General features: G+C 48.2%; 1 protein-coding gene across 2 annotated transcripts in view; it reads left to right on the top strand.

Moving 5' to 3' along the window:
* Positions 1-16948, top strand: part of LOC125450009 (structural maintenance of chromosomes protein 1A) — a 41079-nt gene that overhangs the window by 475 nt on the left and 23656 nt on the right. For both annotated transcript variants that reach the window (XM_059643209.1, XM_059643208.1), the window contains exons 2-9: positions 3577-3765; positions 6115-6227; positions 7120-7323; positions 10289-10527; positions 11232-11490; positions 12586-12726; positions 13605-13687; positions 15018-15225. In XM_059643209.1, the coding sequence (XP_059499192.1) occupies positions 3577-3765; positions 6115-6227; positions 7120-7323; positions 10289-10527; positions 11232-11490; positions 12586-12726; positions 13605-13687; positions 15018-15225 (1436 nt within the window). The remainder of the gene's footprint in view (positions 1-3576; positions 3766-6114; positions 6228-7119; positions 7324-10288; positions 10528-11231; positions 11491-12585; positions 12727-13604; positions 13688-15017; positions 15226-16948) is intronic.

Genomic DNA, 16948 nt, shown 5'->3' with positions numbered 1-16948 from the left:
AGTACAGGCCCTTCGGCCCACGATGTTGTGCTGACCTATATAATATACATTATATATTGTTATATGTTGCCTGGGAATGGAATATTTCAGCTCTGCAGAGACAAACTGTTTTGGAGCAGAGAAAGCTTATTGTTTGGGGGAAGATCTGAAAACGTTTCTGAAGATTGGTTTGGTGTGTTTGAGCTGTAGGGAGAGCCTGAGGGCTATTTTCCATGGAGCGTCAGAGGCTGAGGGGGGGTGAACTTGTACAGATTTAGACAATCACGAGGGGCACAGATAGGGTGAATAGATGAGGTCTTCTCCCCCAGGGGGTGGGGGGAGTCCAAAACTAGAGGGGCATAGGTTTGAGGTGAGAGGGGGAAAGGGACCCGAGGGGCAAGATTTCCACGCAGAGGGTGCAGTCTGTACGGAACGAGCTGCCAGAGGAAGTGGTGGGGGCTGGTGCAATTACATTTAAAAGGCGTCTGGATGGGGACATGAAAAGGAAGGGTCTAGAGGGATAGGGCCCAAATGCTGGTAGATGGGAGAAAGGTTAATTTAGTATCTCCAGTCGGCATGGATGGATAGGACGTTCTACTTGCAAAAATGACCCTGAACTACCTGGTGCCTGCCACTTCAACGCACCCCCTTGCTCCCTGGCCAATATCTCTGTCTCTGAGATAGTGGGAACCGCAGATGCTGGAGAATCTGAGATAACAAGGTGTGGAGCTGGCTGAACACAGCAGGACCGAGCAGCATCAGAGGAGCATTAAGGCTGACGTTTCAGACCTAGACATTTCTGTCGTGTTCCAGTGAAGCCCAACGCAAGCTGGAGGAACAACACCTCATTTTCCACTTGGGGACCCTACGTCCCTCCGGACTCAATAATGGAGTTCAATAATTTTAGCGCCTAAACTCTCCCATGTCCCAGCCCCTCCACCCTACACACCAGGCTTTGTTACACACCCACTGTTGTTAGGCACTAACTGTCCCCATTAACAACTACTCACCCTCTGGTTGGGGTCACCGGACCCAAAACGCTAGCTCTGTTTTCTCCTTCACAGATGCTGTCAGACCTGCTGAGCTTTTCCAGCAAATTTCATTTTTGTGTTTTACCAGGATGCTGCCTGGATTAGACGGTATGAGTTTTAGGGAGAGGCTAGAAAAACTGGGATTGTTTTCTCTGGAGTGGCAGAGGCTGAGGATTATAGACTTGATAGAAGGGTGTAAAATTATGAGATGCATAGATAGGGTTTGTGAACAAAATCTTTTCCCCAGAGCTGAAATGCCTGACACTAGGGGGAAGGTATTTAAGGTGAAAAGGCGAAAGTTCAACGGAGATGTGAGGGGCAAGTCTTACAGTGGTAGGCACCTGGAACATGGTCCCGGTTGGTGGTGGAGGCAAGTACGAAAGGGGCATTTAAGGTGCTTTTAGATAAGCACATGAATGAGCAAGGAATGGAGGGCTGTGGACCAAGGACAGGTAGAAGGGATTAGTTTGATGTCATGTTTAGCCCAACGTTGTGGGCCGAAGGGCCTGTTCCTGTGCTGTATAGTTTTATGTTCAAAGCCTATAATCCCACACTGTGCCTTCCCGGCTCGAATATAATGTGGGAAAATGTGAAGTTGTTTAGTTTGGAAAGAGGAACATAAAGACTGTATCATTTAAATGGAGGAAGACTGCAGAGAACTGCAACTCAGGGACATGGCTACATGTAGCAAGGAGTGAACCTTCCACCGTGTCCCAGTCCACTCTTCTGTCACTTCTCATTTTTCCTCACCATCCTATTCCCTCACTTCTGTGGACGCTCATGGCAATTTTCTACCTGACAGTGCAAGGTTTGGCCCTTGCTGTTCTGACTTGGGCTGCTGCCGCCTCGCCCACCATCCCCACCACCACACTAACACGCACGCAAAACACTCACTGGTCTCAAATGCACGTTTGGGGTGAAATGGCATTTGGGAGCTTTACAGGTACTTCTTTCGCTTTGGTCTGTCAAGGTCCTGCTCGCAATCTAAGAATCCCCTCTTAACAACAGCAAGACTAAGTGCAGACTATGCAATGCCTCCGCCCTAGCTATAACAATGAGCTGCCACTTTTGTTTTGCCATTTCAATGCACCATTTTGTCCCTCTGCTAATGTTTCCACACTAAACCCACTAATGTGCCCCAGTGAAGCTAAACACAAGTTGGTGGAATGACAGTGATAACACAGTGTAGAGCTGGGGGAAGCACAAGCAGGTCAGGCAGCGTCAGAGGAGCTGGAAAGCTGATGTTTCGGGTCAGGACCCTTCTGAAAATTTGATTTTCTGAAGAAGGGTCCTGACCTGAAATGTCAGCTTTCCTGGTCCCCTGATGCTGCCTGACCTGCTGTATTCCTCCATCTCCATACTGTGTTATCTCTGACTCCAGCATCGGCAGTTCTTACTACCTCTGGTGGAATGACACCTTGTTTTCTGCTTGGCTACTTTACGTCTTCAGAATTTAGCATTGAGTTTAGCAACTTCAGGGCATGATTTTCTACGCAACATTCTGATTGTAACCTGCCTCTTTTCTCCAGTGCTTTGTTTGCATTTTGCTCCTTGCAATTTTTCTCACCTACTGTACATCTTTATCCCTTCTCTCCCACCATTAGCATTCCCTTTGTCTTTTGCTTGATGTCTCCTCACCATTTGATTCACTCACTTCTCTCCCTCCTTGGTTGACAGTTTAAAGAAAACACCATTATCCCACCCTTTCACTTCTGAAGGACAGTCCTAACAAACTCAAAACATTATCACACACTTTCTGTCCACATATGCTGCCAGACCTGCCGGCCCTCCACCATTTTCTGCTTTTAGTTAAAAAGCTGAAGAACTGGTTTGAGGTGGATGTGCCCAACATATCCCCTTGATCGATTTTCCTCCCTACTCCCTGGGCACCACGATGATCTTCGTCTCTGGATTTATGAATTGCAAGATGTTGGTTCGCAGATGCAGCAAGTAGTTAAGAAGACAAATCAATATTGTCCTTCGTTGCTGGGAGAATGGAGTATCGGGTGCTGTTGAGGCCACGTCTGGAGCACTATGTGCAGTTTTGGTCTCCTTAGTTGCAAAAGGATGCACTGGCACTGGTGAGGTGCAGAAGAGGTGTAGCCCTCCTGGATTTCTGCACTGTTTTTCCTCTTATGGGTCCCTGATTTTTATCTCTCCACAGTGGGTTTCCCTGTATACGTGAGCCGCCTACCACCCCCTACTTCATCAACCATCACCCTCCCCTGTAGCCCATGCACGTATCCATCCATTCCTTTCTCCCTTGTGTTTTCATCCAGCTTCCTCCCCTTTCTCCTCCTTGAAACTCATTAATCCCTGTTGAATCTCACATTCTTGCCCACTCTCTGGGCGTAGGTATTTCTGCAAAATTCCCTGTTTGGACTTATCATTGTCTCATTGATTTCCTCCCAACTCCACCTCTAGTCCCAGCCTCCCGCTACAATTTGAAATTTGACTTCTACACTCATTTCGTTGTTTCTAAGTTGTTTCGTTGATCTGCTCACCCCTCTGCCTTTAATCTGTTGTGTAGTACAGAGTAATGATGATCTGCGTCCCTTTCAATCAGGCAAATCGAATCTCATGGATGCCATCAGCTTTGTATTGGCAGAGAAGACGAGTAACCTGAGGGTGAAGACGCTGAAGGACCTGATCCATGGTGCCCCAGTGGGAAAGCCAGCAGCCAACCGCGCCCTGGTCAGCATGGTGTATACCGAAGACTCTGGTGATGATAAGGTGTTCACCAGGGTCATTGTGGGTGAGTAGTAGACAAGGGAAGCCGTGGGATTTGTTTGCGCATTGGGTTAGACAGATACTGACCTCTAGTTTCCGCACAGGATTGGTGCAACACTGTAGAGCGGGTTACACATCATCCCTGTACTACACATTCAACAAAGCAGCACCCCCTTGGTGTAATGCTCCCTTGGCGTTGGTCCTCTGACAGTGTGGTGCATCCTTGGCAATTCCATCTTCCATCAATTACTTTGCATCGGTATTCACCAAGGAGAGGGTCATGACAGATGTTGAGGTTAGGGATAGATGTTTGCTTACTCTAGGTTAAGTTGGCATAAGGAGGGAGGAAGTGTTGGGTATCCTAAAAGGCACTAAGGTGGATAAGTCCCCAGGTCCGCATGGGATCTATCCCAGGTTACTGAGGGAAGCGAGAGAAGAAATAGCCGGGGCCTTAACAGATATCTTTGCAGCATCCTTAAACACGGGTGAGGTCCCACAGGACTGGAGCATTGCTAATGTTGTCCCCTTGTTTAAGAAGGGTAGCAAGGATAATCCAGGTAATTATCGAACGGTGAGCCTGACGTCAGTGGTAGGGAAGCTGCTGGAGAAGATACTGAGGGATAGGATCTATTCCCATTTGGAAGAAAATGGGCTTATCAGTGATAGGCAGCATGGTTTTGTGCAGGGAAGGTCATGTCTTACCAACTTGATAGAATTCTTTGAGGATGTGACAAAGATGATAGATGAGGGAAGGGCAATAGATGTCATATACATGGACTTCAGTAAGGCGTTTGATAAGGTTCCCCATGGCAGGCTGATGGAGAATGTGAAGTCACATGGGGTCCAGGGTGTACTAGCTAGATGGATAAGAAACTGGCTGGGCAACAGGAGACAGAGAGTAGTAGTAGAAGGGAGTTTCTCAATTGGAAACCTGTGACTAGTGGTGTTCCACAGGGATCTGTGCTGGGACCACTGTTGTTTGTGATATATGTAAATGATCTGGAGGAAGGTGTAGGTGGTCTGATCAGCAAGTTTGCTGATGACACTAAGATTGGTGGAGTAGCTGATAGTGAAGGGGACTGTCAGAGATTACAGCAGAATATATATAGACTGGAGAGTTGGGCAGAGAAATGGCAGATGGAGTTCAATCCGGGCAAATGCGAGGTGATGCATTTTGGAAGATCAAATTCAAGGGTGAACTATACAGTAAATGGAAAAGTCCTGGAGAAAATTGATGTACAGAGAGATCTGGGTGTCCAGGTCCATTGTCCCTGAAGGTGGCAACGCAGGTAGTCAAGAAAGCATATGGCATGCTTTCCTTCATTGGGCGGGGTATTGAGTACAAGAGTTGGCAGGTCATGTTGCAGTTGTATAAGACTTTGGTTTGACCACGTTTAGAGTACTGCATACAGTTCTGGTCGCCACAATACCAAAAGGATTTGGATGCTTTGGAGAGGGTGCAGAGGAGGTTCACCGGGTTGTTGCCTGGTATGGAGGGTGCTAGCTATGAAGAGAGGTTGAGTAGATTAGAATTATTTACATTAGAAAGATGGAGGTTGAGGGGGGACTTGATTGAGGTCTACAAAATCATGATGTCTGGACTGGGTGGATAGCAAGAAGCTTTTTTTTTCCCCCAGAGTTGGGGACTCACTTACTAGGGGTCATGAGTTCAAAGTGAGAGGAGGAAAGTTTAATGGAGATATGCTTGCAAAGTTCTTTACACAGAGAGTGGTGGGTGCCTGGAACACGTTGCCAGCGGAGGTGGTAGACGCAGACACGTTAATGTCTTTTAAGATGTACCTGGACAGGTACATGGATGGCAGGGAGCAAAGGGATACAGACCCTTAGAAAATAGATGACAGGTTTAGACAGAGGATCTCGATTGGTGCGGGGTTGGAGGGCAGAAGGGCCTGTTCCTGTGCTGTAATTTTCTTTGTTCTTAATACAGCACACCCTTGGCCGCTGGCCGTATGAGAGCATGGTGTTCCCTTGGCACTGACTGAATGCATTACGGACCTGGAATATAGTTCTCAAGTCTCCAGAGACACACCCCCCCCCCCCCCCCCCCCCCCCCCACACACACACACACACACACACACACACACACACACACACACACACACACACACACACACACACACACACACACACACCTGGCGGTTCTGACTCCAAAGTGATATCGTTACCCATTGAGACATGGTGCAGTAGATAAAGACATTAACCAGAAGTGAAGGACTTCAAATGCTTTAATTCAGTTTTGGGAGGAAGGTAATGAATGTCCAGGAGCGGCCTTCCTGATGCTGCTGACCCGCCTTTGTCCTCAGATCCCCAAACCCCTAACATTATAATGCACTAATTCAGAATAACTTTCCAGGTGCTTCATCGGAGTACAGGATCAACAACAAAGTGGTGCCCCTGCAGGACTACAGTGAGCAGCTAGAGAAACTGGGAATTCTCATCAAAGCCCGTAACTTCTTAGTGTTTCAGGTAACACTTCCCAACCCTGACTGGTTTCTATCCTCTCTTTGCTGCCCTCCTTTTGGGTTTCTCCCCTCTGCCTCAATTCACCACATAGGCCAGACAGTGTAAAAGTGACAGATTTCCTCCCCTAATGGAGATTGGTGAACTGGATGGGCTTTTGCAGAAACTGATGATCGTTATCGCAGCTGTCCTTACTGAGACTAGCTTTCAATTCCAGATTTGAGAGTTGAATTTGAATTCACCCCAGCTGCAGGAGTGGGATTTTAACATGTCCCAGAACATTAGTCACTGGCCCAGTGAAGTTAGAAATATCCCATTTTGTTTTTTGTTACTAATGGGATGGTATTTTGGCACAGTGGCAGCACTACTGACTCTCGATGCCAGGGTCCTTGGGTGACAGTCTGTGTGGAGTTTGCAGGTTGTCCCCCTGTGTCTGTTTCCTCCAGGTACTGTGGTTTCCTCCCACAGTACAAAGTTAGGTGGCTTGGCCATGCTAAACTGCCCTGTAGTGTCCAGGGATGTGTAAGCTGGGGCAATTAGTCACGGTTAATGCAGGGTTAGGGGAGTGGTACGGGTGGGATGCTGTTCAGACAGTCACTGTTGACTCGAGGGCTGAATGGCCTCTCTGTTTATTGTGGGGACTCTATGACTCTACTCGTTACGTGGGCATGGCTGGCTGTGTCAGCATCTGAATGCTTGCCCCTAGTTGCCCATCAACAAGATGGTGAGCCGCTGCAGTCCACATGCTGTAAATTGGCCCACCATATTGTTAGTGAGAGAATTCCAGGATTTTAAGCCAAGGAGCTCGTGGCATTTTGGCAGAAAAATCCGGTGTGTCTGGTATTTGTTCGCATGCCTGCATGCACTGGTGGTAATGAGGGTGTTCCTGGTGTCGCAGGGCGCTGTGGAGTCCATCGCCATGAAGAATCCCAAAGAGCGGACTGCCCTGTTTGAGGAGATTAGCCGCTCGGGGGAGCTGGCTCAGGAGTACGACAAGAGGAAGAAGGAGATGGTGAAGGCTGAGGAGGACACGCAGTTCAACTACCACCGGAAGAAGAACATCGCAGCAGAGCGCAAAGAAGCCAAGCAGGAGAAAGAGGAGGTAGGCAGCTGGTATGCGGTTGCGGGCCTGCTTCAACCAGAGATTGAACGGGCTGCCTTTGCTGTTCTGCTTTGTGCTGCTTCGTCTGCCCCGTACATTTTCTCTGATTTCCCGTGCTCCCTGTAAGCCATCACCATATACTTCATGTTCAACGCCACCTACTGCCACATCAGCACTATTCACTTCACCTGCTCCCTGGGGAAGTGATTCCACCTTCTCAATTTGCTCTTGATGAAGAAATCAAAATCCCTGCATGTATTGGTGACTGTCATCTACTGGGTTAGATCTGGTTGGCCCCCCTACAGGTGGAAATAACTCTGTCTTTGCCCTGTTGAACTTTGGTGCAGCAAACTTTTTATTAACCAGCACTTATGGGACCGGGAGTGTACCGGCTGATCAGATATTCTGGTCTTAGAGATGTACTGCAGAGGAACAGACCCTTCGGTCCAACTTGTCTGTGCTGACCGATTATTCTAAATTAATTAAGTCCTATTTGCCAGCATTTGGACCATTTCCCTCTAAAACCTTCCTAGTCACAGGTACATGAGTACAGTGAAAAGCTTTGTTTTGTGAGCAGTACAAAACAGATCATCGCAAACAAGGACATACAGATCATCGGTTTCTTAGACATGTACCCAACCAGATGCCTTTTAAATGTTGTAATTGTACCAGCCTCCACCACTTCCTGTGGCAGCTCATTCCATGCGCAGAGATAACAAAGTGTGGAGCTGGATGAACACAGCAGGCCAAGCAGCAACTTAGGAGCACAAAAGCTGATGTTTTGGGCCTAGATCCTTCATCAGAAAAGCGGGGTGGGGAGGACTCTGAAATAAATAGGGAGAGAGGGAGAGGAGGATTGAAGATGGATAGAGGAGACGATAGGTGGAGAGGAGACAGGCAAGTTAAAGGGGCGGGGATGGAGCCTGTAGAGGTGAGTTTAGGTGGGGAGGGAGGGGATAGGTCAGTCCGAGGAGGACGGACAGGCCAAGGGGGCGGGATGAGGTTAGTAGGTAGGAAACGGGGGTGCGGCTTGAGGTGGGAGGAGGGGATTTGTGAGAGGAAGAACAGGTAGGGAGGCGGGGACGAGCTGAGCTGGTTTTGGGTTGCAGTGGAGGGACAGCAGGAACAGCAACTCATATTCTGCTTGGGAACCCTGCAGACCAATGGTATCAATGTGGATTTCACAAGCTTCAAAATCTCCCCTCCCCCCTCCACTGCATCCCAAAACCAGCCCAGTCTGTCCCCACCTCCCTAACCCGTTCTTCCTCTCACCTATCCCCTCCTCCCACCTCGAGCCGCACCTCCATTTCCCACCTACTAACCTCATCCCGTCCCCTCGACCTGTCCGTCCTCCCCGGAGTGACCTATCCCCTCCCTACTTCCCCACCTATACTCTCCTCTACAGGCTCCATCCCCGCCCCTTTAACTTGTCTGTCTCCTCTCCACCTATCTTCTCCTCTATCCACCTTCAATCCGCCTCCCCCTCTACCCCTATTTATTCCAGAACCCTCTCCCCATCCCCCTCTCTGATGAAGGGTCTAGGCCCGAAACGTCAGCTTTTGAGCTCCTGAGATGCTGCTTGTCCTGCTGTGTTCATCCAGCTCCACACCTTGTTATCTCGGATTCTGCAGTGTTTGCAGTTCTTAATATCTCTCATTGCAAGCACACACCATCCCTCATGTGAAAGCGTTGACCCTTAGGTCCCTTTTTAAATCTTTCCCCTCTCACTTTAAACCTATGCCCTCTGCCTTTTAGACCTCCCTAACCTGAGGAAAAAGACCATGTCTATTTACCCTCTCCATGCCCCTTATGACCTTTATAAGCCTCTACAAGGTCACTCCTCAGCCTCTGACGTTCTGGGGAAAATAACCCCAGCCTATCCAGCTTCTCCCTATCGCTCAAATCCTCCAACCCCATCCTTATAAATCTTTCCTGAACCTTTTTAATTTTCACATCTTTCCTATCGAAGGGAGACAAGAATTGAACGCAGTATTCCAAAAGTGGCCTAACCGTTGTCCCAAACAGCTGCAAGGTGACCGACCAACTACTCTATTCAGTGCACGGACCAATGAAGGCAAGCGTACCAAACATTGCCTTCAGTGTCCTGTCTACCTACGACGCCACCTTCAAGGAATTTATTGGTGACTGTCATCTATTGATTAACCCCCAGATCTGGTCCCACTCCCACAAGTGGAAACATTTTCTCTGAAGTAATCCTGTCAAACTTCAATGCAGCAAACTTTTTATTAGTCAGCACCTATGGGGCCAGGAGTGTACAGATCGGTGAAGATGTCCAAGTAATCAATGTAAAACACGCATTCAATCATAGAAACATAATGGAGGGGTAACATGTCACTGTTATAGTTTATTTACAGCATAAATCACTCAAATAATGATACATCTTGCCTTAAGTATCAGCAGAGACTCTTCTCACTCTTGCCCTCAGCTAATCACAATAATGCAAAAAATGTCTGGTATTTGAGGCACATAATTTTTGCCAGTTTATTCAGTGTGCCAGTTCATAAGGTGTTGGTTAAAATGAAGTTTGCTGTGCACTGTTTGGGTTAAGTCATACTTGGAATACTATGTAGATGTTTGGTCACCAAAAGACTAAAAAGGATGTAGAAGTACCAGAGAAACTGCCAACACAGATTTGCTTGAATGATGACAGCATGGCGCACCCTCAGTGCTGATGCTCTGACTCTGCCTGCCCCCACAGTGCTGACCAGCCAACAATGATGTGCCCCCTCAGTGCTGAACCTCTGGCGCTGTGCCAACCCTCCATACCAGCACTCCCTCAGGAATGTAACCAACGGGTGTATGGTTCACGAGGGTGTGGTGTGGAACTTGTGATGACTGGATTCGGAAGAGTGTGTCCACCCAGCTAAAGCAGGCACATGAGAAGGTCACTGGGCCTCCTCAGCTGATCCATGTTGTTCACTGTTTTGCTCCTCCTTCCTGTCAGGCGGAACGTTACCAGCGTCTGAAAGATGAACTGGCCCGCGCGCAGGTCCAGCTGCAGCTCTTCAAGCTGTACCACAACGAATCAGAGATTGAGCGGTTGAGCAAAGACCTCACCTCCCGTAATAAGGAGATCGAGAAGGACAAGAAACGCATGGACAAGGTGGAGGAGGAGATGAAGGTGCAGAAGAAGGAAGTCGGCAAGCTGATCAGGGAGCAGCAGCAGATTGAGAAGGAAATCAAGTAGGTGTTGTGGGGAATTGGGCACAAGGCTTACTGTGTTTCCCTGTGGGTCCTGATGGCTTGCCAAGAGGAGGTGGAGCCTGCAATTCTGTAGCACGTCTCAGAATCTCGAGCCTTTCAATATGTGTCCAATAATTTCCAAGCGGCTGCTTGCCTGAACAGAAGCAGTTAGCTAGAAAAACCTGGGTGGTTGTCTCTCAAATGGTGGTGGCTGAGGGGAGACTCGATAGAAGTCTATAAAATTGTGAGAGGCATGGATAGGTTAGAATCTTTTTCCCCAGAGTTGCCTAACACTAGGGGCACACTTTTAAGGTGAGAGGGATATGAGGGACAAGTTCTTTTACACAAAGTGGTAGGAGTTTGGAACGCATTGCTAGGAGTGGTGGAGGCACGTGTTAGAGAAGAACATGAATATATAAGGAACGGAGGGATATAGTCCAAGAGCAGGCAGAGGGATGAGTTTAATTTGGCTTCATGTTCAGCACAACTTCGTGTGTTGAAGAGCTCGTTCCTGTGTTGTATTGCTTTGTGATTATGCTCTGGCACTGTGATTGCTCTTCCACTGACTTCAGGAAGTGTCAATGCATGCGGCTGCTTTGTGCATTCTTTTAGAAATGGGACCCTAACCCTAACCCTAACCCCCACCCACTGGGTGATGGCTGTTTTTCAAATGTGACCGTGCTGACGTTCTTTTTCGATTTCAGGGAGAAGGATGCGGAATTGAACCAGAAACGACCGCAGTACATCAAGGCCAAGGAGAACACGTCGCACAAGATCAAGAAGCTGGAGTCCGCCAAGAAGTCACTGCAGAACGCGCAAAAGCAGTACAAGAAGCGCAAGGCGGACATGGACGAGTTGGATCAGGAGATGCTGTCAGTGGAGAAGGCCCGGCAGGAGTTTGAGGAGCGCATGGAGGAGGAGAGTCAGAGCGAAGGACGGGATCTGCAACTTGAGGAGAACCAGGTGAGGAGGTTGGGTGTGCTGCTTCTGCCGGTCCAACTGGGAACTGGGCTGCTTGAGGGAGCGGTCAACAATGTTCATGCTTTCCCTCGTCTGGTTTCATTTATTACTGCCGCATGAACAGCGAAAAGTTTTCTTTTGTTTTGCGTGCCGTCGGGGCAGATCATAACATACAAGGATCTACAGATCATAGGGTGATAGAACAAAGCGAGGGACACAAGGCTACGGATACTTAGGAGGTGCACAAAAGCCAGGTCAGCACTGGATTTGAAATTTGAGACTGCAGTTTAATAGCAGTGGGGAAGAAGCTGTTCTTGAACCTTTCGGTATGCCTGTTCAAGCTTCTGTCTTCTGCTTGATGGAAGAAGTTGGAAGAGAGTATTAGCGGGTTGGGAGTGTTCTTTGATGTTGGCTGCTTTTCCGTGGCAACAAGAAGTGTGGGTGGAGTCCATGGATGGATTGTGTGGTGACCTGGGCCGTGTTCACAACTTTCTGTGGTTTTCCATGGTCCTGGGCAGAGCAGGTGTTGTGCCAAGTCGTGACGCACCCAGGATGCTTTCTGTGGAGAGAAAAAGCAGCCAACATCATCAAAGAATCCTCCCATCCCTGTAATATTCTCTTCCAACTTCTTCCATCAAGCAGAAGATAAAAAGCTTAAAACACACATACCAACAGATTCAAGAACAGCTTCTTCCCCACATTTATTAGACCCCTGAATGGACCTCACTCTCTGACCCTCTGTGCGGCCGTAACATTGTAATCCTCGCTCTGTTCTATTACCCTAATGTACGTTGTACGATATGATCTACCTGGTCTACACATAAAATAAAAGTTTTCACTGTATGCCAGATACATGTGATAATAATAAATCAGTTTTTAAAAGAAATCAGTTATTTCCTTCCAGACTGGTGAGAACTAGGAGATATTTGGTTGATTTTTCTTAAAAAGCAAAGTTGGTGCGCTTTTGATAGCGAAGAATTAGTGGTCATGATTGAGTGCCAGTGTAATGCTGTGACCATCTGTGTTTTTTTTTCCCCCCCTTCCATTTTCTTTTGCTTCTCTGCACCCCTCACCCCACCTGGGGGTGGATCTCTCCAGGTGAAGAAGTACCACCGGCTGAAGGAGGAGGCCAGCAAGCGAGCGGCCACACTAGCTCAGGAGCTGGAGAAGTTCAACCGGGATCAGAAGGCTGACCAGGACCGGCTGGACTTGGAGGAGAGGAAGAAAGTGGAGACAGAGGTGGGTTGTGAATTTGGCGGCGCCGGTTTGAAGCCCTCAGGGTCAGAATACGTCTTGCGTTGGTGGAGGGGAATGCTTTCTATCTAATCCGGCTTCGCCGTCTTCTACCCTCTTGCCAACAAACGGCCAGGCGTGTGTGTCCGCGCAAGTACGGCTCTCTTACCCAGGGGCCCACCCAGCAGGTAACTAATAGTTCACGCGCACCAGCGAAAAATAATGTGTTCTGTCATTGTGGAATAATCGCTCACAGATCAACTCTGACTAACTGAGAGGGAAACAGCCTAGGACCGTAGGCTCCCAGGTGCGGCCCCCACCCTGTGGTATAGATTACAGTGATTCTTTGAAAGTTTGCATTGGCACTGAGTGTGAAATGAGAAACTGTGACAGATCATTGTTGTCTTTTCAGTGAGATTCAAATGTGGGAAAGGTTGAAGACCTGATGGCATAAGTCCAGTGTGCTTGCTGGACAGTAGATGACTTTTATTTGGCTTTGTGGCTCTCAAAACTCCCCACCGCTTTTAAGACTTGGGGTGGCGGTACTGGTGACCCTTGCCTAGTGCCTGGTCCTGTTCCAGTGTAACTGGCAGAGAATGGTCTCACTCTTCTACACCCTACCCCCTCCTCTGCTCCCTATGACTGTCCTTTTAAAACCAAGCTCTTTGACTGAGCTTGTGGTCACCGGTTTATAACATTACCTTATGGGGTGTGGGATCTCTCCTGTGAAATGTCTTACCGAGCCGAAGCTGTTATATGAACAACAGCATTGTTACGATAATGAGACCATTTGAATGGACTGCGGACCTCTTTTTTTTTGTGTGGGGTGATTTCTGTGCTTGGATTAATGGTGGAATTGAGCAGCATTCTGTCACCCTCTACAGGCCAAAATCAAGCAGAAGGTCAGAGAGATTGAAGAGAATCAGAAGAGGATTGAGAAATTGGAAGATTACATCAACACCAGCAAGTGAGAGCGCGTTAAACAATAAAGAATTGTTTGCATGCGAGCTTGTCTGATATAGATTCATACAGATTGGAAATACACTCTTTGGTCCAATTTGTCCATGCCAACCAGATTTCCCAAACTAAACTAGTCTCATTTAGAGTCGTAGAATCCTTACAGTTTGGAAACAGTTAGTTCAGCCCATCAAGACCCTCCAAAGAGTGACCCCCACTCCCAAACCTGTCCCTCTAACTCTGCATTTCCTAAGGCTAACCCACCTATCCTGCTTATCCCTGGACACTATGGTGCAGTTTAGCACGGCCAATCCACCCCTACCTGTACGTCTTTGGACTCTGGGAGGAAGCCCTCACAAACACGGGGGCGAACGTGCAGACTCCACACAGATAGTCAGCTGCAGGTGGAGTCGAATCTGGCTTCCTGGTATTTTCATAGAACATAGAACATTACAGCACAGTACAGGCCCTTCGGCCCTCGATGTTGTGCCGACCTGCCATACCAATCTGAAGCCCATCTAACCTACACTATTCCGTGTACGCTCATATGCTTGTCCATTTTGAGGCTGCAGTGCTAACCACAGATGCACTGTGCCTGCATTTGTCCCATATCCCTCTAAACCTTTCCTATCCATGTACCTGTTCAAATATCTTTGAAATGTTGTAATTGCATCTGCATCTTCTACTACGTCTGGCTGCTCGATCCGTACATGCACTCACGCTCTGTGTGGAAGAAGGTTACGCCTCACTGCCATTTTTATTCTTCCTCCTCTCTCTTAACCCTATGCCTGTCTTTTTGGACTCCTGTACCGTAGGGAAAAGGCCTTTGCTGTTTGCCTTATCTGTGTCCCTCGCGATTTTATAAACCTCTCATGAGGCTGCCCCCTCAACCTTGCACGCTCCAGGGAACAACATCCCACCTATGTAGCCTGTCCTTTATAACTCAAACCCTCCAGTCCTGATAACATCCTTGTAAATCTTTTCTGCCCTCTTTCCAAGCTAGTAATATCCTTCCTATAACGGGGAGACCAGAACTGTTCGCAGTACTCCGAAAGTGTCCTCTCTAATATCCTGTACAGTTGCAGCATGACGTCCCAGTTCCTGTCCTCAGTGCTCTGATCACTGAAGCTAAGCGTGCAAAATGCCTTTCTCCACCACCGTGTCTACCTAGGACACCAAGAGTGTGCATGCACTGGTATGGGGTTATGTGAGGGTGCACGATTGGGTCAGTGGTCATATGGGTCTGTGCTTGTTGCGCCCGCGCAGGAGAGCGCAGTGTGAATGGAAGTTGAGGCAGTGGCTTTTCCCGTCTGGCTGATGTGCACCCTTTCCTGCCCCAGGCAGTCGTTGGAGGAGCAGCAGGCGCAAGAGGCCAAGCTGACCGAGGAGGTGGAGGCAGCAAAGCGGCGCATCGATGAGATTAACATGGAGCTCAATCAGGTCATGGAGCAGCTGGGTGATGCTCGCATCGACCGGCAGGAGAGCAGTCGCCAGCAGCGTAAGGCAGAGATCATGGAGAGCATTAAACGCCTCTACCCAGGCTCTGTGGTGCGTGACCCGAGGGTCGTGGGAGGTGGTGTGTCCATCGCGGCTGGGTCGGAAAGTACACCCAAGAGCAGCAAACATAATGGGTGTGAAATATGGGAAAGGATTAGAGAGGCCCAGTCAGATAGGGGAATGCTAAAGTCACTGCAGTCCCAGAGGACTGTAGGGCTGCTCTCTCTTTAGAAGAAGAGACGATTGGCGGTGAGGTCACCACGCCTCAGATGAGGTTGAGAAAGTAGGGTCTCCGTGGTAACCTCAGCCAGTGCAGGGATCAAACCCGTGCTGTTGGTGTCACTTGGCATTGCACACCAGCTGTTCAGCCAACTGAGCTAACCAACACACAATATAATAGATACGGGGGAAGACTCAAATTGGAATTTTTGTCCTGGAATCGCTAAACACGACAGGAGGCTGTTTCAGTGCTGGCTGTTTGCTGTGAAGTACCAATGTCCCTGCGCATTCTTTGCCCCTCTTCGGAATGTTTTCCTTTTTGAAATTATCTTCATTGAATTCTCTTTCTGCAGACTTGGGAACTGTCAGAAACTGCAGAGGTGTGATGGCATTTGCTTCTCCTGCCTTTTGAACTCTGTCACAGTAAGGTATTAGGCTGCTATGATCACAGCTGACCCGGAATAGTATCACATATGGTCCCTCCTGTAGGATGTGGGAAAGAACAGAGTGTACCCCAGAAGTTGTTTCACGCCAATTGGGGCAGGCAACTACATCGTAAAGGGTTAACTGCAAGTCCGTTTGATGTATCAGGAAAAGATTCTTCCTTAACGCTGCCGCATATCAAGTTATTGAAATAATTTTGCCCACTTTAGGGGCCTTTGACACTGTGATATTAGGGAGTCAAACACAGTAAGCAATAAGTGCAGTAAATGATACGCACAGTAAATGAAGAACAGCACAGGAACAGGATCTTCAGCCCACTAAGTCTGCACGACACAGAACATCTTTCCAAACCTAAAAAGAAATTTAACGTGTTTTTCTAATCAACTAATCAGAGACGGTATCGTGCATCTCTAGTGCAAGTGGGATTTGAACCTGGGCCTCCTAGTCGTCCAGCGCACCACAAGAGGTGCTGCCTTTTTCAACTACAAACCTGTAATGAGTAGATTAGGTTGTTGTCAAGCTGGGCTGAATGAGAATGCAAGACATAAGAGCAGGAGAAAGTCTTTGAGATCATTGAACCTGTTTCACTTTCCAATAAAATGTGTAGGTACTGGTGTTGGACTGGGATGGACAAAGTCAGGGGTCACAACACCAGGTTATAGTCCAAGAGATTTATTTAAAATCACAAGCTTACAGAGCGCTGCTCCTTTGTCAGGTGAAGCAGAGGGGGGTGCGCACAAGCACAGGCAATATAGGCGGAGAGATAATGGCAAGATAATTCTAGATAATTAAGAATGCCAGCGGTAATTTGTACTTACCTATTGACGCTTATTTTCCTGGAAGTATTTGCCATTACCTCTCTGCCTATACGGTCCGTGCTTGCGCGCCTCCCTCTGCTTTACCTGACGGAGGAGCAGCGCTCTGAAAGCTTGCGGTTATAAATATACCTGTTGGGCTATAGCCTGGAATCATGTGACTTCTGACTATTCAGTAAGATCGTAGCTGATAAGATTTTTCACTTCCCTGTCTTCAAACTGCCTCATCAATCAAAAATCTGCCCCACCTGGACTCGGGTGCATTCAGTGCCTCAACTGTTAGAGAGAACTCAACA

This window comes from Stegostoma tigrinum, chromosome 49 (assembly GCF_030684315.1).
Source record: "Stegostoma tigrinum isolate sSteTig4 chromosome 49, sSteTig4.hap1, whole genome shotgun sequence".
Lineage (NCBI taxonomy): Eukaryota > Metazoa > Chordata > Chondrichthyes > Orectolobiformes > Stegostomatidae > Stegostoma > Stegostoma tigrinum.
Note: the sequence above shows the minus strand (reverse complement) of the source record. Positions and strands in the feature narration are given on the sequence as shown.